The following is a 24,860-nucleotide window of genomic DNA, read 5'->3' as shown; positions in this document are numbered from 1 at the left end:
GCACTTCCTGAAACAACGTCACGACGCTTACACACGCTTAAAACGTTCGTAAGGTTCCTTCTAACCTCAGAGCCGCGTGTGGCGTAATACTCGAACCGAAAAATAACGCTCCTGAAAGAACTGCGAGCGAGAAAAAACAAACATGCGAGTAAAACACGAAGAGTAACGCGTGCCTGGTTAGTAAATATTAAACGCGCAGTTCTTCAGGGAAATTCACCTTCAGAAGCAGAATGGAAGCGTAATAATAAAAGTTCAAAATAGTAACACAATCTTATTTTCCTCAAAAAATAATACATATTAGCATTTGATTTCCACACAGTCTTTTTCAAAGTAATTCGAACTGAAAATCCTTGCCATTAGACTTTGTAGAATTAATAAAACTTAGCTTGCTTCATCTGTACGACTTCTTCAGCTTCTTGGATAAACTTCACTTCAGCTTAGAATTAGTAGTATTTGGATATTCTAAAATCTTCTTGAAAAACTTGAATTAAATATTCTTAAATATATTCTTTGCTAGAGCTAACTAAACTGCGACCTGTCTCAAAGGATACTAAAATGAAAGGCAGTTGGAAACTCGGAGCAACATTCCAAATGACCTCATAACTATTTAAACCAATCAGTGCTGCAGAAAAAACTCTCCATCTTGCTTTGGGGAGTCAAGTGATTCCTGAATGTACATTAAGGAATATTTATACTAGTTCTATTGTCAATCCAAACATAACCCAAACATCACACCTCTAAGTAACCTACATTCAAAAGGTTTTCTGATGCTAATGATGAATTCTTAATTAAGTAATGTAAATGTGTAAGTCTATTTAATTTACCTTGGAATTGTAATGGTATGTCTTTTGAGGTTATGAACCCTTGAAACTCTAGAAATGTACCATGGAATCCTGACAGTGCCCCCTCTGTAATGCCCTGTCCCAGGGCCAACCTTCTCAGGATGCAAACTATGAAATCTTTTAATTAATCTAGGAGCATGAACATTCGTTACCTTTTCCCATGATCTTTCTTCTGATCCATAACCCTTCCAATCTACTAAATATTGCAGTTGACCCCGCACTATTCTAGAATCTAATATAGCTTGAACTTCATATTCATTTTCATCTTCAGAAAACACAGGACCAGGAGAATCACTAATTCTTGTGTCAGTTCTACATAACTTTAACAAATTTACATGAAATGTTGGGTGTATTTTTAGCCCTGACGGCAATTTCAACTTAACAGAAACTGGAGAATAAACATGTTCCACTTCAAAAGGTCCAATATAACGTGGACTAAATTTATTCCTCCCTTTTAATGACACATTTTTGGTAGATAACCATACCCGATCTCCCATCTTATACTCTGGTCCCTTCCGACGTTTCCTGTCAGCAAACATTTTGTAGATTCATTTATGTTTCTCTAAGGACTGAACTGCACATTTTAAATGTTGTCCCAAAGACTTTAATCTAGCCTCAACATCTGGTACTTCTACTTCATCCAAAACCACACCTCTTAAAAAAATGTGGATTAAACCCTTGATTGAGAAAAAATGGAGACATTGAAGTTGAATCTTTTGTAGAATTATTATAGCAAAATTCTGCCAACCAAAGTCATTCTAACCACCCTTGACCAGAACCTAGATAACATCTAATGTATTTCTCTAATTCTTGATTGTCCCTCTCAGTTTGACCATTACCCTCGGGATGATAACTTGTTGTAAGAATAATCTCGATCTTCAACTCTTTGCAAAATGCCCGCCAAAATTTTGAGACAAATTGGGAACCTCGATCTGAAATTACTTGACTAGGCAACCATGTAATTTAACTGACTTGGCACGAATGCAAATTTCACATGTTCTTACATACTTCTCAGAATCTTATCACATTCTCTCCCACCAAAACTCTCTTTGCAATAAATCAAATGTTTTCTTGATTCCAGGATGCCCAGCCAAAGGGGAATCGTGACAATCTTTTAAAGCTTTTATTCTCAATTCTTCAGATGGTAAATATAACCTCGTCCCTACAAAAGGTAGACCTTCTTTAATTTGACATTCAGAATCTTCAGAAACCCATTTCAACAATTCTTCATCCGTCCATGATGACAAAATAGATTCTTTAAAATCCTGAACCTTCTCAGTTACAGCAACAACAACATTTTTCTCGGAAAGCAAAGGCGTTGGTGCACAAGGATCATTCTTTAAACTACCTGGAATACGTCGAGACAAGGCATCTGCTTTCCCATTTTGACGACCGGGTTTAAATAAGATGACAAAATCATACTCGGCAAAAAACAATGACCAACGTAATTGTCTTGGAGTTAGCGTTCTTGCAGAACGAAGGAAAGTCAGATTCCTGTGATCCGTCAGTAAAGTAACTCGATATTTGGCATCCAAAAGATAGTGTCTCCACTCCATAAATGCAGCCTTGATCGCCAACAATTCTCGATCAGAAATTGTATAATTTCTTTCAGCAGAGAAAAAACTTTTGGAAAAGAACGCTACCGGATGAAGTTGTCCAGTTACACGATGACGTTGTGACAATACAGCCCCCATTGCGCAATCAGAGGCATCAGCTTCAAGAAAAAATGGTTGCTCCACATCTGGGTGTAATAAGATGGGTCCAGTCACAAACTTATCTTTTAAAAATTGGAATGCTTTCTCAGCTTCTTCATTCCATTCAAACTTTACTCCTTTTTTTAATAATTTAGTTATAGGAGAAATAATTTGTGAAAAATTTTGTATGAATGTACGATTAAAATTTGCAAATCCGATAAAACTTTGTAAGTCCTTTATTGTATTAGGTTGAGGCCAATCTCTAACAGCTTTTACCTTAGCAGAATCCATTTCCAATCCGTCAGGAGATAAAACAAATCCTAAAAATTCCACTTTCTCAGTGTGAAACTGACTTTTCTCTAGTTTCGCAAACAATTGATTTTCTCTTAGTTTAGTTAGCACTTTACTAACATGTTCTTTGTGTTCATTCAATTCTTTGGAAAATATCAGGATATCATCTATGTATACCACAACAAACACATCTAAAAATTCTCGAAGAACTTGATTGATACAAAATTGAAAAGCAGCAGGAGCGTTACAAAGACCAAATGGCATGACTTGATACTCGAATAGTCCATAACGGGTTCTAAAGGCTGTTTTCCATTCATCCCCTTCTCTTATTCTTACTAAATGATATGCCCCTCTTAGATCTAATTTAGTAAAAATGTTTGCTCCCTGAATTCTGTCAAGCATTACTGAAATTAATGGTAAAGGATATCTATTCTTTATAGTAATCTTATTAAGGGCTCTATAGTCAATGCATGTTCTCAAAGTTTTATCTTTTTTGGGGACAAAAAATAATGGTGAAGCAGCAGGGGACTGAGAATGTCTAATAAACCCTTTGGCTAAATTCTCATTCAGATACTCTCTTAAATACTCCTTTACTTTTTCCGTCAAGGCATAAACACGTCCACAAGGAATTGGTGCACCATCTTCTAAATCAATTTTACAATCAAATGAACGATGTGGTGGTAACTCACTAGCCACTTGTTCATCAAATGCATCCTTGAACTCTTGATAACAATCTGGTAAAATTCCCGACACAGCTCCTATCAAGTGTTCCTTAACTACACCCGCAGCTAAACAAACTCTTTGAATCTCAGATTTTTCCTCAGAAATCTTATCTTGAAATGTCAAACATTGTTCTCTACAAAATTCTGACTTGAATTCAACTGTTCTTCTACCCCAACCTATAGCAGGATTGTGTAATGTTAACAAGGGCATTCCCAGTATTATTTGTAATTGCGGTGCATCAATTAATTCAAATACAATGTCTTCATCATGTTTCTCGCCAATTTTCATGTATTAGAGGGCCAGAGGGCTTCAGAGAGCCCTGAGAACTCGAGAAACTTTAATATTTGAGGCTGGGAAAGCCACAAGCTTTACGAGAGACAAGAAAACCCGAACGGGCAGACTCCCCACTGAGACCGAGATAAAGTAAGCCTGTCAGAGGGCCAGAGGACTTTGGGAAGTTCAAAAACCGTGAAAAGAGAGAGAGAGAGAGAGAGAGAGAGAGACCCCCACCCCCACCCCTGGAGGGGTTCAGGTCCTTAAGTGTAAACAAGAGCATTGTAAAGCATTAAGTCGGAAATGGTGGATTTGTATTAGGTAAACCTTTTCCTCCTGGAGAGAGAGAATAACATGGAATTGAGATTTTGTGTACAGAACCTGCAGAGGGCTTGTGAACTGTGTTGTGGGAAATTGACAAACTTTTAGAATTAATTGGAGAGAGATCCAACTGATCGAGCCAGGCAGAAGCCAAAGATAGAGGCTTTAGCTTCGGCCTCCTTCTTTTTGTTATATTTTCGTAAACGGCATGAATTAGATAGATAATAGGATTTGGACTATTAACTATTTCTTTTGGACTTCAACGAGCACGCTTCCATTTTTGTTTGTTAGCTATAGGATTAGATAGCCATTTTATTTTTATTTAAATAAAACATTCTTAACGGACCCATCTTAGTCTGAGTCCTTCTGATTTACCATACCTGTCTGAAAGTTGGGCCGGGGCAGGCTGAAAGATGAGTAGTTTGTTAGTGCTCCATAAATGCTCTTAACGTGTTCCATCCGGTTTGTAGAGTACAGAGTACTGGAATCATTTGGAGTTCATATATTACTGTCTTTGTTTTTCATTTCCCATTCAGGATTGGTGCACTCATGTTGTTAATGTCAAGGTCTGTGCTGGAAACATTTTCTCCATTTGGGGTTCTTTTATTCTTTTTATTAAAGCTGTAGCAGTGCATGTGTATTATTCGTCATAGTGTCTGTTCCAGTCACCGAAATACAAAATGCTATATGGTGCATCTCCTCTGAAACATTTAATTGGTGGGATTTATGCAATTGAACAAACACATTATTTTGAAGATTTGGTTGCTTTGTAGTATGTGGATATTGTTTGTTTTATTGTGGGCATGTGTTTAACAGAGTTTGTGTTGTCACAGGTGTGTCATATGGTCTGTTGTTTGTCTTGTGACTCTGAGTATGGCAATCATTTATTTCAAATTATTAAGTTGTAAGAAAGCTAGCAATGGTATCTCTGGGGAATGTTCTGTCAGAGTGTCATCTTCCTGGAGGATGAGTTGGAAAGAGGAAAGATTTCTAGAAACCTCCAACTCGTTCTCCCCGAAGATGAAAGATTGATGTTTTCCCAGAAACCCACTGCTAGCATTCAGATAATCTTGTTACTTTCACCTCACTAATGCAAATTGTCTTACTTCAATCCATGTTCAAATTTGTGAAATGCAGTAAGCCCAGCGGGGTCAAAGGGCGGCGGGTGTTGGCAGCCTGCAGCGGTCCAGAGACCTGCTATCGCAGCAGTGTTGTTTGCGCCCCACACGCCTCATCTCTAGAACTTCCTGGGACTACCCTGACAAGGCCGAAGCCCGGTGGGATCTAAGGGCAGGGGGTGTTGGCACCCTGCAGGCAGTCAGAAGACCCGCCATTGCTGCAGAGTTGTTTGGCCATGCCCCCCTCACCCCCCCTATCTCAATAACTTCCTGGCACTACCCAGACAGGGCCGAAGCCCACCGGGCTCTAAGGGCGGCGGGTGTTGCCAGGGTGTTTGTGGCATCGCAGGGCGTACCATCGGAGTACTGCTGGGATGAAAGATGTTACATCAACCCCTGTGAAAACAAGTTGAGAGCAAGCCGAAAACGGACTTTGGTGAGGAGGGTTTTGTGAACAATTGAGGAGGGTGACTGTTTCCTAGAAGGGCCTTGGCTGCATGCAACTTTGGAACATTTTAAAAATGGAAAGCAGTGGAAACCCAATAAGGGAGGCCCCACTTGCCTCACCATTTCCCCACTTTTTCTTTGCAAGTCCGCCCTCCTATCCAGTTTATTTGCTTATGGGCTCAAGAGCCTGAGCCCATAACCAAAAGCAAGACCTTGGTGGTGCAACATAAGGGGGGGGGGAGGCTTTCCACTGCGACCTGTAATTAATCCCACTGCCCCAGGACGAGAGGCCGAATTGTTGGGCGAAGAAGGCCGCCACTCTCCGTGGGGTGGCCATGTTGCTTTGGGAATAATGTCATCAGCTTTGAATGGTTGCCAGCAGGGGTAATGACCTGACACTCAGCTGGTGACCCCGGCAGGGCAGTCTGATCTCTGCCTCGGAGTGAGTGTCCTGGAGGGGAACCAGGAAGATCTTGTCCCCCCTTGTTACCACCATGACCTTTCTATGCATGGATATTGGCGTTGATAAAGGCAAAGGAAACATCGGAAATGCTGGAATAGAATTCCCCCCCCCCCTTTTGTACTAGCCGGCATCCACGGCCAACCGAACTCGTTTAACTTTCCTGCTGTGCCTACTCTGCATTCGCCATTTGATTCTTTGTCAGGCCCTAGCGAAGTCGCTAGCAGCAGTGATGGGGAATCCTCCCCTAGACACCCCTGTTGACTGTACCTTGTTATCTGGCACCACCTTAGGGCCCACTTGTTCCTGCACCACTCACAGTCCCTAATGCAGACTATCCTATGTGCACCAAAGCCCCATGGATCCAGCAGATATAGCGCCCTGTGTCGTCACTGCTAAGCCCGCCTTCAGTACTTTCGGCACCCTGGGTTCTTCCAGTAGTGCCTGGAGTGAGTATCTTTCTTCTATAAGTCCTGGGGGTAGCTCCTTTCTACACCTAACCCTACTTAGAGCTCCCAACCCTACTGAAAATGTGGCCGCTTATGACTTCAACTTGATCACAAATACGTCAATTGACAGTGCCTGCTCCACCAAGTGGTGCAAGTGTGACCAGGTGCTCGCTGAGCTGACAGCCATTAGGAAACTGCTCACGGTCCTAGTAGGAAACCAGGGGAGGGGAGGTGTAATGGCATACAGGGAGCCTCCCATTGCCTGGCATGGGGTTAAGAGATCTGGCAACCTACTGTTAGGGAGAATTCTCTGTATAGGCTAATTTTCCAAACCTAGTGAGTCCCCCAGCAGCTTTGCTGGATTTTTGGGGTTTATTTTTTTTTCTCCTGCTAAGAGTGAGACTCTTTTACTCCCACTCTTGGACATGATTTGAGGTGTTCCTTTGACTTTGAATGTGTTTTCTGGGCTATGGGGTCTTTTACTCCATAGGGCTTCATGTGTTTTTGGTTTGTTACACAGCACCCTCCGTGCAGTAACACAGGGGTGTCATAGTGACCCCCAAACATATACTCTGTACCCTGGGACTGACTACTGTCTCCCAGGGCATGTAAAGTCACCATTGGCTGTACTAGTCCTAAATTGTGAACAGAACCAGTACAAACCATCATATTGTGGACGTACTGGTAGGGGCAATTCGATTGCCCCTGGGTCTCTTATTCCTATTCCCATTGTTCGAGGCTGCCACTTTTTACAATAGCCTCAAACATACCGCCGGTTTATTAAATTAATATTAATTCACCGGTTGGGATTTTTTGCCAGAACTCGGTGCCAAAATGGCATCTGTGTTCGTTTTTGTAGCTCTAACCCAAGTCGAGCCCTTTGTTCCACTTTTTGGCTGGCTTCTGCACAGAAGCCTCCAAAAGTGATGCCACTCTGTCTGGGTCTACAAGATGTGTGGGAAGGGGGTTTAGGCACCCTGGACTGAGTTGCCTCGGCAACTCAAGTCGCACTCTTGTGTGATTGGCCCAGTGGTGAGCCGCCCGGCTCACCACTTAGCATGTTTGAGTGACAGCTAGGACTGATGAATGGGGGTTTTCTGCATAAAAGCAGGGCTTTGGGGACTGGAACTTCAGAAGTCGCCACAGGACCAAAGAATCCGAAGAGGGAGAAGCTGAGCCGACCTGCAACGACGACACCACCGGTGGAGCCCTGCTGAACCGCCTCACCACTTCCTGACGACAGAGAAGATCTTCATCCCGGAGATTCTTCTTCCTTTGAACTGGTGGGGATAACCAGTTCGCCCTCCTTTTCGCCTTCCTGGATCGTCTTGTGGTCGAATCACCCATGCCAAGCACCGCGGCGACCGGATAGCCACGCTTCACCACTACCACGAATAAAAGGGTAGTACCTTTTAACTGGGAAACTCTGCGGCTGGTTTTTTCCCTGGCAGTGCAAAGACCTCCAGCTTTCCTCCACGGCAAAATCTTCTCTTCCCCTGGACGAAGCACCGACTTGCACCCGCTTCCAGGAACAACTGCCCCGACTGGAGCTTTCTCATCATTTCAGGTACTGTGTCCTGCCTGGTCTCCCTTGCAACAAACTATTCAAGGTGTCCCGTAAATCCTTGACTCTCTATCCTGGGGTGACCTGGGACCTGTTAACTAACTTTTTTCTGAACTGATCCAACCCTTTTTGAACTATCTGCAAAGACTTTTAAAGTATCATTCAACTGTGTGATCTTGGACACATTCCGCCTTGCTCTGTCCAAGAGTGGGCCTGGCCTATGAACTTTCTTGCTCTACAGTAGACTCTGCCTTTCCTGACTTGCTGTGGTTCTTTTAAAAGTGTTGGTATTGTGTGCTTTCCTAATTCTGCCTTTTCCCTCCCTTTTTAATTAACTTATTGGAGGGCCATCTTAGGTTAAGCGCTCACCTCCGTCTGCAAATAAGTGGTGTTTTAACTAAGACTTGTTCAATAAGTAATCAGGGATGTATATATATTGATAGTGACTGTGTTTGAACTTGCTTGTCATATTAGTGTTAGTGTATTTTTCTAAGTGTGTTTTTAAATAAATAATTATATACTTTTATACCCAAGCTCTGGTCAGTGTTTGCTTGTGCTACTGTATTTTGGCACCTATTTTGTATACTCTATATACTGTCTAACTCTTCTTGAGAGAAGTCTGACTGCTCAGCCACAGATACCAGGTAAATCTGGGTGGTACAGACTGCTACCAATTGGGTTTACTGCCAACACCTGTATTCCTAAGCCTTTTGCAGTGGTCCCTAAGGGAACTGCACAGGTTTCTGCCTAACACCTACCCCCGGAGAGCGCCATGCATATGGACTGTGTGAAACCAGTAACACCTGTAGAACATGTAGCCTCTCACAGCAGGGTACCCAGGAATCCACCCCACATCAGTGCCCCACAAGAATCAAGAACCAAGCCCCAAGAGTGCCGTAGAGTGTTTTATCCTAAGCCAACATCTCCCTCAGTTGCGGGGCAACCACCATGTCCGACAAAAGGTCCAAGTGCAAACAGCCATAGTGTATTTGGTCCTCACCACAGGGGGTGCCTCTCTGGATGCTATGTTATGGGTGGGTCTGGTCCCTCCATAGTTTACTTCATGGGGTACCAAAACTGGCAGAGAGCAAGAAAGAACCAAGGGATGCCATAATGAACAAATGCCTGCACTGCTTACGGACGGTGAAAGGATGTGCTTTTGTATCGAGGGATTCTATGGTGGGATGCTCCTGAATTCGAAACAATGGTTCGGGCCCCTATGATTCGGTTAAACTGGCTTTCTGGGACTGCAGAGTGGCTAAGGGGGTTTTGGGAAGATCCGGGTGGGATGGTCACGCAAGGCCAAGGATGGGATCTCAATCAGCCAGTTTCCCCAGCAAGGTCCCAATGGCCGTTTTGGAGCCACCTTTTCTAACACTCCCCTAACTGGTGTGAACCTCATTCCTGTAGGACGACAACTGGGGCCCAACATAGATGGACCGTCCTGACTTGGCACAATTTTGAATGGGGCCGGTTTTTGGCCCACTGTTGTTTTCCCCTCTTTTTTCTACCCATGACATGTTGTGATGTATTATTATTATGATCTTGTTCACTTAGTTTTTGTTTTAGGATGCACTTTGATGGCCTCTTGGCCAAATAAGGTTTGTATTGATTGATTGAAATGCAGGTGTAGAAATGCTGGTGTGGCTTTTTCTCTTTCCATCTCCAGGTGTTCTTGTTCCATGGTTACCACCTTCTAACAGCTGATATACAGAGGGCCTGGATCCACCTGCAGCAGGGAGGTTTACCTGCAGATATCCCTGACTTCAATCGGCTAAGGTAAACAATAGTATTAACTGTCTGTCTAAAGATTCACTTTCCTGCTTAGTTGGGCAGGCTGTCTGGAGAGTGGCCCCTTGTGCATGGATTTCACTTCAAATTAAGCGCATGTTCTCACTGAGGGATGTATTGTCGAAGAACTCTTTTACTGTTGGTGTTTTCCCTTGTGGGTGTATGTTGTCTTGATAGGCTGCTTGTTCAGATATTTCTACCACTTTATTTGTGATCTAATGCCCTACAGGGATCTGTCCATGATTTATAAAAGGCAGGTCGATTTTCACTTTTTTTGTGGGGGGGGGGCAAAAGAGGTAGTTTTGGAAGCCAAAGTGGTACTTTTGTAGGTCAAACATTTATCACAAACGAACTTAACAAGGCAAAGCTTGAGGAGTGTCGGCAGATCACATCCCATGAGAATGTAGTGTGGCCAAGTCCAAAACAAAAAAGCGAAATACTGAAAGAATAATTAAACCTCTATAGTAGGAGTAAACTCTGGTGTTGCATTTGGCATTTCTGGGAAGTATGTCCCATCCGTATGTCCCATGCTTGAAGAATGCTTGTAATATATCTTTAGTTCCATGCAGCAATAAAAATAGATTGTCTGTGTTTCTTGTATCAGCAGGTATCACCTCAGTGGGTGGCGACATTGCTTGTCGACAAAAGCTGGCATGATCCAGACTGGCAAAAGGTAGTGTTAAGCCCACCTCTTAAGGATAGATAATAAAGTACCTAACGTTAGTGTGGTGCTAAGTGATTCTCCCTCTTTAGGTGGTTGTTTGACGTTACACTGTATCCTGGCAAAGGGAATCCAGGGTGCAGGATTATCACCTGGTCATCCCTCGTACTCTTAGGAACATATTCCTGCTGACACTATAAATATTGAATAGAAGAATCTATTGGATAGTAAGTATCATCCCCAATGCATGTGGGGTCGAAACAACAGGAAACAGTGCAAGCAGTTTGCATTATACTTGACTAGAATCAAGTTTGCAGCTTGTCCATAGTGCAGAAGATCGACTATAATATTTTGGCCTCTCCTTAAGAGCTGAGTCACTCCCTCAGTTTTGAGGAAATTGGTAAAAGTGGCACAAAACACTGTTTCCACCGTAGAATGAACAAGGGTAAGCGAGTAAAAACAAATGCACACTGAAGCCAGTATTTTAAGGCTTAAGTAAAGCTTAATTCTTACCTGCCTCTAATCCAGACGGGCAGCGTTCAAGCGTCCGTCGTGTGATTGAAAGTGGAAATGTTTGAAGGAGACGGTACATCGGTATGCTTTTTTCCTCCTTCACTTGAGGTAACCCAGACTCAGTGTTGGGGAGAATTCTCTGTTCAGGCTAATTTCCCAAACCTAGTGAGTCCCCCAGGAGCTTTGCTGGATTTATGGGGTTTATTTTTTTTCTCCTGCTAAGAGTGAGACTCTTTTTCTCCCACTCTTAGGCATGATTTGAGAATGTCCTTTGACTTTGTAATGTGTTTTATGGGCTATGGGGTCTTTTACTCCATAGGGCTTCATGTGTTTTTGGTAAGTGTGTTACACAGCACCCTCAGTGCAGTAACACAGGGGTGTCATAGTGACCCCCAAACATAGACTCCATAACCTGGGACTGACTACTGTCTCCCAGGGCATGTAAAGTCATCATTGGCTTTACTAGTCTCAAATTGTGAACAGAACCAGTACAAACCATCATATTGTGGAAGTACTGGTAGGGGTAATTCGATTGCCCCTGGGTCTTTTTTCCAAGGGGGCACTGTCCAGTCCCCCTTTGTCGAGTTTCTGGCTGGTGGCAGTGGATACCACGCGAAATATTCCACCGGAATATTTCCTATGGGATTTTCCCATTCATTTTAAACGCACCACTTTTTGGTGCAATGTTAAAGATACCGCTGGGTTATTTATTTAATATTTATTCCCCGGTTGGGTCTTTTTTCCGGACTCGGTTTTAAAATGGCGTTTGTGTTCGCCTCTGAAACTCTAACCCAAGTCGAGTCCTTGGTTCCACTTTTTGGTGGGCTTCTCCACAGAAGCCCTCCAAATGGTGCCACTCTGTCTGGGGTCAACAGGATGTGTGGGAGGGGGATTAGGCACCCTGGACTGAGTTGCCTTGGCAACTCAAGTCGCACTCTTGTGTGGTTGGCCCCAGTGGTGAGCCGACCGGCTCACCACTTAGCATGTTTGAGTGACAGCTAGGCTGATGAATGGGGGTTTTGCTGCATAAAAGCAGGGCTTTGGGGATTGGTACTTCAGAAGTCGCCACAGGACCTAAAGAATCCGAAGAGGGGAGAAGCTGAGCCATCTACAACGACGACGGTGGAGCCCTGCTGTACGATACTCACCACTTCCCCGACGACAGAGGAGATCTTCTTCCAGGAGAGTCTTCTTTCCCTTGAGCTGGTGAGACCAACCAGTTCACCTTTTTCACCTTCCTGGATCATCTCGTGGTCGAATCGCCCGTGCCAAGCACCCCGGCGGCCGGATAGCTACGCTTCACCACTACCGCAAATAAAAGGGTCGTACCTTTTAACCGGGAAACTCCGCAGCTGGTTTCTTCCCTGGCAGTGCAACGACCTCCAGCTTTCCTCCACGTCGACATCATCTCTTCCCCTGGACGAAGCTCCGACTTGCACCCCCTGCCAGGAACAACTGCCTCCGCTGGAGCTTTCTCACCATTTCAGGTACTGCGTCCCGCCTGGTCTCATTTGCAACAGATTGTCCAAGGTGTCCCGTAAATCCTTGACTCTCTATCCTGGGGTGACCTCGGACCTGCTAACTTTACCTTTCTGAACTGACCCAACCTCTTTTGACTTTTCTGCAAAGACTGTGAGTGCATTTCCACTGTGTGATCTTGGGCACATATTCCGCCTTGCTCTCTCCAAGAGGGGGCCTGGTCTATGAACTTCTTGCTCTACAGTAGACCCTGCCTTTCTTGACTTGCTGTGGTTTCTTAAGTGTTGGTACTGTGTGTTTTTCCTATTCTGCCTTTTCTCTCCCTTTCTAAACAGATTATTGGAGTGCCATCTACGGTTACGCGCTCACCTCTGTTTTGCTAAATAAGTGGTGTCTTAACCTAGACTTGTCAAATAATTAACTAGGGAGGTGTATATACTTATAGTGACTGTGTTTGAACTTGCTTGACATATGAGTGCCAGTGTATTTTTTACAAGTGTGTTTTTAAATAAATAATTATATACTTTTATACCAAAGCTCTGGTCAGTGTTTGCTTGTGCTACTGTATTTTTGGCCCTATTGTGTATTCTCTATATACTGCCTAACTCTTCTTGAGAGAAGTCTGACTGCTCAGCCACAGCTACCAGGTAAATCTGGGTGGTGCAGGCTGCTACCATTTGGGTTTACTGCTTACTCCTGTAGTCTTAAACTTTTTGTAGTGTTCCCTAAGGGAACTGCACAGGTTTCTGCCTAACACTCAGCAGCTCACACGCCACCAAGCCTCAGGATTAGCCCGCCCAGTCCACCCCCGAACCCCAGCCCCCAACTTAGAACCTTAATGCACAGACTGCACTTGGAGCCTGGAGGAAGAATCAATTTACAACTTGTAAATGCGCACGGCCCGGCCGGCCCGGGACTCATGTTACTTACAATTCACTGGGAGCGGGCCATGGCAACCGCTCCCAGTGTTTTGTAAAATAGTAACACTGCTGGCGCCATAGTGTACTGGGGAGACCCCCGGCTGGCCAATTGAGTTGGGGTTTGCTCTGCAGTACTTTAAGACAAGATGGCTGCACCTTTGAGATGGATGGGGGTGCAGGTGTATTACTCCAACACCAATCAATAAGGACAACTCAATGGTTTGTCAAAGGGGAGTCCGTTTAATGACAAGTACAAAAAACGGGGAAACATGGAAATCAACAGTGATGCGATAGTCCGTCTTGCTTCAACTCCCGCAAACTTCATACAAACAGTAACATTTATACCCAAAACTCGTCGTCATTGACGTGTAATGCTCAAAAGTTAACATGCAATTCTATTGGTTCGGAAAAGGTAACTTTAATATAGGTACTATATCTGTATATGGTAACGGAGTGAGAGGATTGGCTAAACACTATCAGGTGGGCGTCTAAGCCCTTCCTTCTAACATTATTCTTGTAGACGTCACTAAGAGTACGACATCCCATTGTTTCTACTATCTATAGGACCCTAGATTATTTGGTCCATTGTGATTGGGATAGCTTCAACCCCATGCATAAATCTCCACTTTACTTAGCTGCACGCAGAATGGTCAGCCAGGTGCAGGGTGCCCCAAGATTCACCCGGCCTCCCTTCAATCCATCATTACTTTAGTGGCTATGTGGCAATTAGTTGGCTGTGGTCGGCCTCAAAACTGTATCTTCTTGTCAGGAAAAGTTGTGATATTTCTGTCTGGGCGGCAGCCAGACGTAGGTGTGAACCCGTGCTGCTTTTTGCTCTGATGGTCACGTGCTGCTCACACCGTGAATCTGCCTAGTTTCCTTCAATTTGTGCATTTAATTCTTATTCGGCTTGCCACCTGCCTACGCCTCCTTATCTCGGCCTTCCTGAGAGAGGCTATTCTGTTCTTAAGTTTTGATTCCACAAAGCTACTGTTCGCTCCTTCCATTGGTCTGACCTTGGCTCTCCCTGGCTCACGTTCCCTCTGCTGAGTTTCGATTCAGCCATCTCTTCTCATTTTAGCTGGAATACGAATCCTGTCCTTTTTGACCTTTAGTAACCTGAGTTAATTCTGCTTTTGTGTAAAGTGGACTTGCACTTGTATAGTGTGCTTCGTTGAGGTAGATATGTATAGGTGGTGCTTGCCGCGGTCTGTCTTCTACTAAGCATAGCAAGCCGCACTGTTTTCTTAGCTTTCTTGCGGTTTCAAGCATATGTACAGGCGTTAGCTGGTTTGAATGACTTCATCCTACTTTACAACTTAGGTTTCTTTATATTTCAACAACGTCTCTCCTTCTAGGTTCACAATATCCTTATTCATGGCGATTCGTCTCTGTGTGTCATCTTTGTGTCGTTTTATCTTCTATCTGCAAGTCTGTCCGGGCCTTTGTGACGTCACCATTCGTCTTCAATTAAGGCCTTTGTGGTTTCTTCCAGGACAGTGTTTAGGCTATCTTCATTTCGTCTTACTTGCTGGTAGGGCTTTCTCAATGGATACCTTACTGTCCATGGTTTTCTAGGTATCAGTACTTCAACAGGTGTTGTTCTCCTGATAGGCACTGGGTAGAGCCCTACTGCGGCTCTCTACTGGTTTATTTGCTCATCATACGTCACATATCTCGGTGTGAACGTTCCTGGTACTTCAAAATGGGCGACTGAAGTGCAGGCTTTATTTGGGACCTCTTCTCCAATGGTGTCAGAGCAGTTGGCTCAGGGCTGCCTGCAGCAGGCACTCTGAGCATTGTTGGCCGCCAGGCCCGACCCAAGCCTCTGATGCAGGCAGAGACATGCCGCATTCATCAAATAAAGGTAACACTTTGGTTTTACCTTTCTCTGCATCCACGGCGTGCCGCAAAGGAAATCAATGTAACTTACGTTACTTAAAGTTACATTAAACCAAAGCGGCCCAGGCGTGGGCTTCACGAACCGGCCCCCAGGCCCTCACCCCCCTCAAATGATGGCCCAATCCGACACTGTAAACCAGCAGTGCAAAAGAAGCAGAGGATATTACGTCTTACCAAGATACAAACAGTGGGTACAGAGACAGAGGACCTAAGTAAGACGGAGAGAGTAAAAGTGTTCGCACTAAGGAGAGACCACAAGCCCAAAACAAAGAACCCGAAGTAAAAGATATGAGTGGGATGTCCACTAGGGGTCATACCAGTCCATGGAACGGGAGGAACTATAACATCTGAAGTGGCCCTAGGAACATGGATTGGGCACAGAATAGAATACAAGTTGATAGGGCTCCTCCTTTATCAGGCCCAAACACACTAGCCTTGGCTAGTCATCCAGACGGGTGAACCAACGAGGAATGGCCAAACTTACTAGGCCAAGTGAGGAATGGCCCAAATATATTTACGAGAGGCCCAACAAGGAATAGTTTAAACCCATCCTGGAGAGACCCATGTCCCTCGGTCATAATGACTAATATACCCCATAAGGGCGAGGGGAAGTTTGAGGACCAGGAGGCTCTAAAGAACAAGTGCATATACTGGTTCCGACACACAAAAGGGTGTTTATCGCTTAACTAGAGATGAGTGTTTTGCGAGTGGGGCAGAACACCAAATGCTCACTCTGACTTCATTCGGATGTTCCTTAGATCATGGGCACAAGTTGAGGGCCTGTTAAGTATAGATCGTAGGGCCCTGATAGTAGGAACAACAGCAGTTGTTTTAAGATCGCCAGAGTATTTTAATCTTTCAGAGGTGGGGGATATCACTGGGAATGGGGAACATGAGTCCCTGGGAAAAACGGTACACCGCCAAGAGTTTTTAAGGCATAAGAGTTTGGAGAAGGCACACACAACACAACAAGCCAGGGAAGTAGGTGATCTGGAGGATGTGGATTGACAGGGGGTGAGGTTGTCATGTTAAAACTGATAGCTGCTTCTCCTTAGTGTCTTGGAATGTAGCTGGTTTAGACAGGCTTATGTCATTGGCGATACAAACTGGTGCATTTTCATGAGAACTTTTAATGTAATAGGGTTACAGGAGACATGGTACTCTGAACCCGTCTTTTTTCAAGGATACCAAACATTCTGTGCACCTGCCACAAAAGGCCCAAGGGGTGGATGTTAATCTGGGTTGGAGGGTGGAGAAACAAAAATTGATTAATTGATATGATATGATATGGCATTTGTAACGCGCCTATACACAAGTGTTTCAAGGCCTACAATGGATTTCCATCTCTATAGGGGACAAGGACCAGTTAGATCTGTTCAATGTCTATACTAGGCCATCATATAAAATAGGAATGGATACCCTGTATCGATTGAGCGATACACTGAGCTCGATTCAACTGGGCAAAAGGGTGAGTAGTATGATATTAATAGATTGTGACTGAAGCCTTGAATTGGAACCAGTGGGATTATTGGAAGGCCTTTGTGAGGATCAAGGTACAGCATGGAATATCCCTAATCTAATAGTTCCACCCCCCAGTGAGATTACATCGATTGGCAACCAAGTCAGCTTGCATGCTATATAATTTGAATTTAAGAGCCTGTAATGGGTGATTCCCCAAAAATCAGCCCACTACAGCAACCTTTAAGAGCCATAATGGCTCCTCCCTCATTGATTATATTTGTGACTCAGGTGCTGCCTGGTCGTGGGTACTCGAGTTTGAGGTCCAGAAAAGATCTGCAAGTGACCAATACCACCCCTTGAGTGTACGATTCAGAGGTCTTGGGCCAAGGAGTGTTAGTCCCAGAGATGTATTAACTGACCAAATTATAGCTGTTGGTGGCCATGCAGGCAAAACAGTTATGTGGGGAAAAGTGTTGTATTAGAAGGGTAAGCCATCCCTGTATTGCTCAATTATCCCAAACTTACAATCTATTTGCAACATAGAGTCCAGTGACATGTGTGTATTGGAAGCGTTTGTGGGTTTAAAAGAAAATGTGCTGCCCCACCTCTCAGTTCCAAAGGGCACAATTAAAAAGAAAACCCTGCGTAAGAACGAGTGGTATGATGATGATGTATTTAGTCAAATGGGAATATAGATAAAAGCAGGTTACGGAGGACCCGTCTACAATACAAAAAATTAATAACTTCTAAGAAAAATTAATTTGTTATGGTGAAATGGGAAAGTATGGCTGAGGCTTTACAAAATAAGAACAATGTACTCTTCTGGCAATTAGTAACTGAAAAGGAACTGAAAGGTGACCAAATATTAGATTGTTGTGTAGGCCCAGAAGAGTGGCGGCTGCATTTCGAAGGTTTGTACTTGACAGTGGAAGAAGGCGCGCCTATAGGTTCAGCCTTTGATGAGACTTCCCTGAAGACCATTGCTTGGCTGTGTATAACTATAGGAGATGTGGTAAAAGCAATTGCCTCTTAAAAGTGCGGCAAGGCAGCAGGGCCTGACCTCATCACAGCAGATTTGTTTAAGGACGAGGTGGTTATTTGGGCCCCGGTTTTGTGCAGGATATTTAATGCAGTGGGAAGAGTTTGTGAAATCCCTGCATCCTTGCGCAAAACGACGGGGAAGGGGTAACCATCTTAAGTTACTTACAAGAGTGGGTTGACAGTAATATTATTATAAGCGAGCTACAATGTGACTTAGAGGAACCATAGATCATTGTTTTTTACTTCTTATGTTGATCCAGAAATATACAGTACTGAACCAAATGAAATTATATGCTGCCTTCCTCAATCTAAGGACAGCATTTGATTCAGTATCCAGGGAAATTGTATGGATTGTACTATCCGCACATGAAGTACCGGTACATTTTATCAGGATTGTTAGGCTCCTCTATTCTGGTAATCGTGCCTCAGTTCGCTAAGGTTTAGGAGGCGAGAACACCACAGCCTTTGAAGTATTAAAGGGGGAGAGGCAGGGTTGTTCACTGGCCCCCCTTGTGTTCAATCTTTACAGTCAAGAAATAAGAGATAAACTATTAAAAGATTGCCAGGATTGCACTAAATTGGCCACAGACAAGTACCCCGTGTTATTCTACACAGATGACAGTTTTATTGGCAAAAACCCTGCAAGGTTTGGAAAAATCCCTGGCAATCTTCATGACTAAATGTAAAGATTTGGATTTGAAACTAAATACTGGAAAATCAAAAGTTATGGTGTTCAAGCCGCTATTCTCAAAATCTATAACCTTCTAGCTAAAAGTGAATGGAAAGCAACTTGAGCAAGTCAAAAACTTTGACTACCTTGGGGAAAGATACCAAGAATCAGAGGGGTGGGTAGCCCAGTTAAAACGGTCTGTCGCTACACTAGAAAAATATGGGGGTTCCATCTAGGTGTTTCATGCGAGTCATGGCCAAGGGGCAATTCTTCCAGCACTAGACCTACATGCAAAGCAGGCTGTCGCATTACATGGGGCAGAACTGTGGGGCTATGCCAACCTGGGAAAACTCTCCTCTACTTAACTAACATTTCTAAAGAAATTGGTTTCATTGCCTAAGAGAACTCCAGCTGCATTGTTCCTAGTGCGGTTACTTCTAACTCCAGAAGTAACTAAAGCGTTGCTTAGCCCTGCCCTTTTCTGGCTAAAACTGTGAAATCAGGACAGATTAAAGACACTTTAATCACTTAATGTCATTAAATGGAGGGAAATCAATAGAATGGGTCCGCCATGTAAAAAAGACCCTTTTGGAAATAGGGGGCAGTAACCTATGGTAAAACCCTCAAAACCAGCCGTTGGGAACTAGGAAAGCCCAAAGGGTCTTGGCATCGCAAAGAGTGAGGCACTGTGTGGTTGCGGATGCTCTTAAGCTCAAACTGGGCCCTGCCTATCTTGAAGTTATGACCCAAGGTAGAAAACCATATCAAGATTTTACCTCCCCTCATTACAAAAAATCACTATTCATGAGCGTGAGATTGGGGAGCCTGCCAGTGGCTGCTTTCACGTGCTCCTGGAAAGAGACAAATACTGATAAATGCCAGTTGTGCGGCGAGGCTGCTGAATCAATAATGCATTTTATGCTGCTATGGGAGAAAAAAATAACTAGGTGCCTATATCTAAGGCCGATACTCAGGGAAACAGGGATAAGAGATACCAGAACAACAATGTTGTTTTTGCAGCAATGTTTCTTTCCACATGTAGGCTTTGCGGTTGCTAGATACACCCGCAGATCATGGCTGCTAAGAAAGAAGCTGTTAAACCATACTGTTATAAACATTGGGTAGCTAAAAATAGGGTCAGAGGCTGCAAGTTGAGCTCTCCTCTGGGCTATGATCCTAAATGTAGTCTGATCATTAGAGATGAATTTTATACTTGCAAATGGGCCACTTTTAGGGGATGAGAAATTTCCAATGATTAAGATTTGATAATGTTATGTTAGTTTTTCTTAACCATTGTTAAATTTGTTATCCCCTTGTTTTTATTCTGTATTGTATGTGTTGACTATTTTATGTTGAATAAAAGTTTGACTGACTATTGTATTGCATTCGCCTTTGGACAAACGCATATTTTGAAATATACAGGGAAGCATTCTCTTGGTGGGCAAAGGTGATTCAACTATACTATGGGCTCAATATATGAGAGATTTGTGTAAATATATTGGTTGAGAATATCTATGGATGGTGTCTGAAACCATCAATGATGGTGCCAAATTGGAGGTCAAATAATTGTTCATCAATCAAGTGATCATGGAGACTTTAGACATGGTACATAAGTCACCTAGAACAGGAACACCGCTTACACAAAAAAGAAGTTGGTGATTAGAAATATCTTGATATGATACAGCAATCCAAAGTGCATGGATTGTATGTCAAATTGTGTTTAGGTATTCTACCAGTGGCTACCTTTATGCAACATTGGAACCCAGGAAATAGTGGCCAGTGCCCTTTTAGCATAAACCATAAAGATCCGCAGCAACATTTTGTGTTTGTATTTCCCAATTATGACGACAACAGGATGTCCAATTTAAGGAACTGCCTTAACTAGTGAGAACCCTCTGGAAGAATATGGTGCTATGCAAATCTACTGCACACAAAATAATTATCTTTGCAATGATATGATATGATAGGTTATTTATAATGGGATTAATACCCAAAGGTTTCTAAGCGAGGACCCCGGGATCGAACCTTTGTTGCTCGGTGTCGTCTTGCTTCCAAGGCGAGCATGTTGCCCCAAAGCTATCCTCACAGGTATGCCTGGGTGCTTGTTAAAGGAATGGTCGCTGTAACGCTCACCTGATTCCCGTAGAGGCGCCGGTCTTGACTGGGCGTATACCGTATCTTCAAAGGTGATGTGTAACACACGGCTGGCTCTTTGGGCTGGACCTCTGTGCACTGTATGTCTGACTTGAAGGGTAAGATGTCTGCAGATAGAAAATATGGGATTAAGGAACTGGGTTATTGAATGTCTCTCTCTTCTTCCCTTTCTCTTCTCCTGTAGAACCCCAAAGGTTAACGCTCTCACCTTAGGTAAGTGAACGCCGTGCTCTCCAACTGCCTCGGGGCAGGGTGCTGTAACCAGTTTCTTCACTGGATAAGGGGAGCAGGCCTCTTGACTTCAGAGGACTGCTGTCCGTCGTTTACTGCACGAACGGTAAGTTTCGAGTAATTCTAATGTCTTTAAAGTCTTTAGTAATGATGTTTCTTGTTTTGCAGGGTTCCGGCGATGGCGGATGACGGGCTGAAGTGAGTTGAAGATGGAGCCCGTATGATGAATAGAAGCGCCTGGAAGCACGTAAGTAAGCGCTTGTTGCCTGCTTCACGATGCGCTCTAACTGTCTTTTTATTTTGCAGGTACAAGTTCGGAGCGGCTGCAGGGTGCCGGAATACCCACTGGGTTAGATATGGAAAGGAGTAATGGCACGTGAGTATTAAAGTTCCCCAATGTCTTTAAACGCACCTTGTTTTGTCTTTCAGATGCGGGATGCAGCACCGAAGGCCTCCGGAGCGTGCGAAGAGTTGGTAAGCTTTTGTCTTTCAGATGCCGGAATGCAGTGTGAAGACCTCCGGAGCGCACGAAGAGTAGGTAAGCCTTTGTCTTTCAGATGCCGGAATGCAGCGCGAGGCGTTGGTGACAGCCGATGGACCAGGTAAGTGAAGAGCTGTCACTGAAGACCGTAATGCTAACCTGTTCTTTCTTGTCTTTATAGGTGTTGCTGAAGACTGGATTCAGGATGGTAAGCCTTTTTCCTTAGGCCCAGGATCAGATGCAGAAGACACGATGAGCGTTCTGCTGCAGAGGATGCAGAATAACGCAAAGCAAGATTCATCCATCGGGTGTGGTTTAAATAGCCTCCTGTAGTGCTTAGGTGTCTCCTTCCACAGCCACGCCTAGATAAGAAAAGAGTTCCTGCTTTCCAGAAGAGTTCCAGTGTTCTGAATCTAGGGAGTGGCTCCTGCCCCACCCAACATGAAAAGTAGTTCCAAACAGAAGAGGATCAGAAGCTCAACTGGCAGGCAAGTAAGCAGCATGGTCTGCTGCAGGTAAGTCCACCCAAGCATTATGAGCCCGGCGCTTCCAGCGCTGGGACTGGGTATATTTATGAGCCTGGTGCCACTGGCGCCAGGACTGGGTCCAAAAGGTCCCAATTGGGACTGGTTGGCACTCGGAACCTGGGTTATGGATCTGCTTCCAAGGGAGTTGGGAAAACCCTGACCTTTTGGAAGCAGAGATCATGACAGTCGCAAGGAGAAAATTGAAGAAATGTGTTGACTATTCCATGAGACTGTATGCATTATGACCCCCACCCCCTTAGGCTAGACCCCAAGTAAGTAGTCCCTGTAAAATCATTCAGTGGCTAGCACAGGGCAAATCAGGCAATGATATGTATGCACTAATCCACAGAAGTTCAAAATAATTCTTGCTCTCTTGCAAATGGTGTATAGAACAGTCTGTGTATTGTTGCTCTTGCTGTATTGTGTAGCTCCTGATTCTAATTATTTTTCATTGCATTGATACATGTCACGTATACATGTTCAGTGTAGCCCTCCCCAGGATAATTTTTTATTGAATCTCATTATGTTGAATTTATAGTGCCATTTGAATGGAAGTTGATCATGTGTTCCTTATTTTTGGATGAGATGTGATGGTTTTTGTATATCTATTGTGCTTGTATAGCTATAGCTGAAATAAAGTTGTATGCTGCTACTGATGATGATGACCACAGGTGAAGGAGAAGTTGAAAAATGTTTTAAAGAATGCAGCCATCAATCCATCCAGTTCAGGTGCCTTCATATGCTTCAGTGTTTTAATTGCATTACATACCTTTTCCACTGTAACATCTGCTTCAATTAGCTTTATATCCTGGGATCTCAGTTTACGCCCTCCTGATGGCTCCATGTTGGCTGCTAGTTTTCGTGGACAATTGTTATCTGCCTTGTATATCATTTTGTAAAAGTCGCAAAATACTGCTAGCTTCTGATCTTCTGAGAAAGCTTTATTTTTTTTCTGCCTGTTCATACTGTTTGGCCCTTTTCCACTTTTATTTAGCTGCCAGGATAGGACTGGGTTTATTTGATTTCAAATAGTGCCTCCATTCTTAAAGTGCTCTTCTCTCTGCCTCTTTTATTTAATAGAGTTGGTTGTCCCCATGTTGCTCGCAGAGCCCGAACAATGTTTGCGTTATGGGTTAGTTTTATGTTGTGTTTCCAATTGTTTCATTTAATCTATTTCATCAATGTAGCCACCCTCCATCCCTTCTATAATAGGGATATGGTTAATCCTCTCAGAACTGATTTGAGTGTCCTAATGTATGACATCACAAGTAACCTTTGGAATATTTTCCTAGAAAAATGGATTTTTCTTTTGTTGAAATTCAGCGACAAGTACTAGATATTTAAATAGATCTGCGTGATATCTCCATTTACTTCCCTGTGTCTATAGGTCATCAAGGGTGAGTGATAGCATGAAAGCAGCATTGTCTAAGTGTGAAATAGTCATGTCATCCACCACCCCCTCAATGAATTACTAATAAATATGTTGGCTATTTGCGAATATGTGTGATTCACCAATAGAAAAAAGGCATAATTTGTGATCTTATCATGAGTTCCCCTCCAGTTATATTTAAGGCCCAACTGTGCAACTTTGTTTTGGAAGGGCTTAGAAGCTGATTTTGTGTAACTTCTTCCCGGAGAGGACCCGTTCTACTGGGGAGACCACACTATTAAAATCTACCTACAGTATTATTTCTTCTAAATAGCTACCAATTTAATGGACAGAACTGTGAGTGTTGGCGGAATGCCAGTACTATCCCTGCTACTTTGTTAGCTGCTGAAGAATAAAACCTGTGGGATAGTCTCTATGATTAAATCTGTGCTGATCTCACTCTAGCAAGTGGGTTTCCTGAAAGCAGATAACATCCTGGCACTCCCCTCTCAAATAGAACCATTTCTTACTCTTTTTTGTTGTGGGAATGTAACTACCCCCATGCCCCTCCACCCTATCAATGATAAAATATTAACCATTCTAAGTGGCTAAGTAAAGGATCCATGTCCAACTGGCAGCAACATAATACACAAATAACCTTATAAATTTGACCTATATGTTTGAGTGTCATGATGCTTTTTTAGCTTCAGGGATAGGTCACTGACAGCAGAATACTCTAAACCTAAACAACAGAAACCTTGTGCTCATGCCACCATTAACCCACCTAGGGAGCACCTTCTAATGCACAATGTGTCATGGTGGTTGGTGTTCGAAGAATATGTTCATCACAGGCCAACTCAGAATTTGTCTGCTAGCTGTGGTCCTTATTGGGTTGCTATTTTGTGTAACATCCCCCACCTAATCGCTGCAAGGACCCTGAAAGCCTATGCAGCCATAACAGATGAAGTGACACGAATTACAAATTACCTTCATACAGCAGCCAGTGGGAATAGGTAGAGATTTGCATGATTTGTTAGTGGATTTTACTGCATTGTCGGGACTCTTTCAGTTCCCTTTCTCGTCCCCGATTGTTTTCATTTCTCAAGGTCGTTCAGAGGAGTTACATGGGAGCCTAGGTTATCCATTTGAGGCTCTTTGGATCCTGACCAAATGGCTCTGCCTTCTTCAGTTGTCACACTTTAGTTCGCAATGAGTGATTGTTGTTAGGCAGAAACCTGTGCAGTTCCCTCTGGGACCACTGCAAAAGATTTAGGACTACAGGTATTTGGCAGTAAACCCACTTGGTAGCAGTCTGTAGCAGTCTGTACCCACACAGATTCACTTGGTAGCTGTGGCTGAGCAGTCAGACTTCCCTCAAGAAGAGTTAGGCAGTATACAGAGTATTCACAATAGGTCAAGAGCACACAATAGAACAAGTAAACACTGACCAGGGCTTGGTGTAAAAGAGATATAATTAT

At 43.6% G+C, this 24,860-nt stretch overlaps 1 protein-coding gene across 1 annotated transcript in view; it reads left to right on the top strand.

Moving 5' to 3' along the window:
• LOC138488252 (uncharacterized) overlaps positions 1-24,860 on the top strand; it is a 2,582,589-nt gene that overhangs the window by 879,308 nt on the left and 1,678,421 nt on the right. Inside the window, exon 13 of the mRNA XM_069615092.1 lies at positions 9,852-9,961. Within this exon, the coding sequence (XP_069471193.1) occupies positions 9,852-9,961 (110 nt within the window). The remainder of the gene's footprint in view (positions 1-9,851; positions 9,962-24,860) is intronic.

Source organism: Ambystoma mexicanum, chromosome 9, assembly GCF_040938575.1.
Source record: "Ambystoma mexicanum isolate Mex_15411 chromosome 9, UKY_AmexF1_1, whole genome shotgun sequence".
NCBI classification, from domain to species: Eukaryota; Metazoa; Chordata; class Amphibia; order Caudata; family Ambystomatidae; genus Ambystoma; species Ambystoma mexicanum.
The sequence above is the reverse complement of the archived record's forward strand: the minus strand, read 5'-3'. Positions and strand labels throughout refer to the sequence as shown.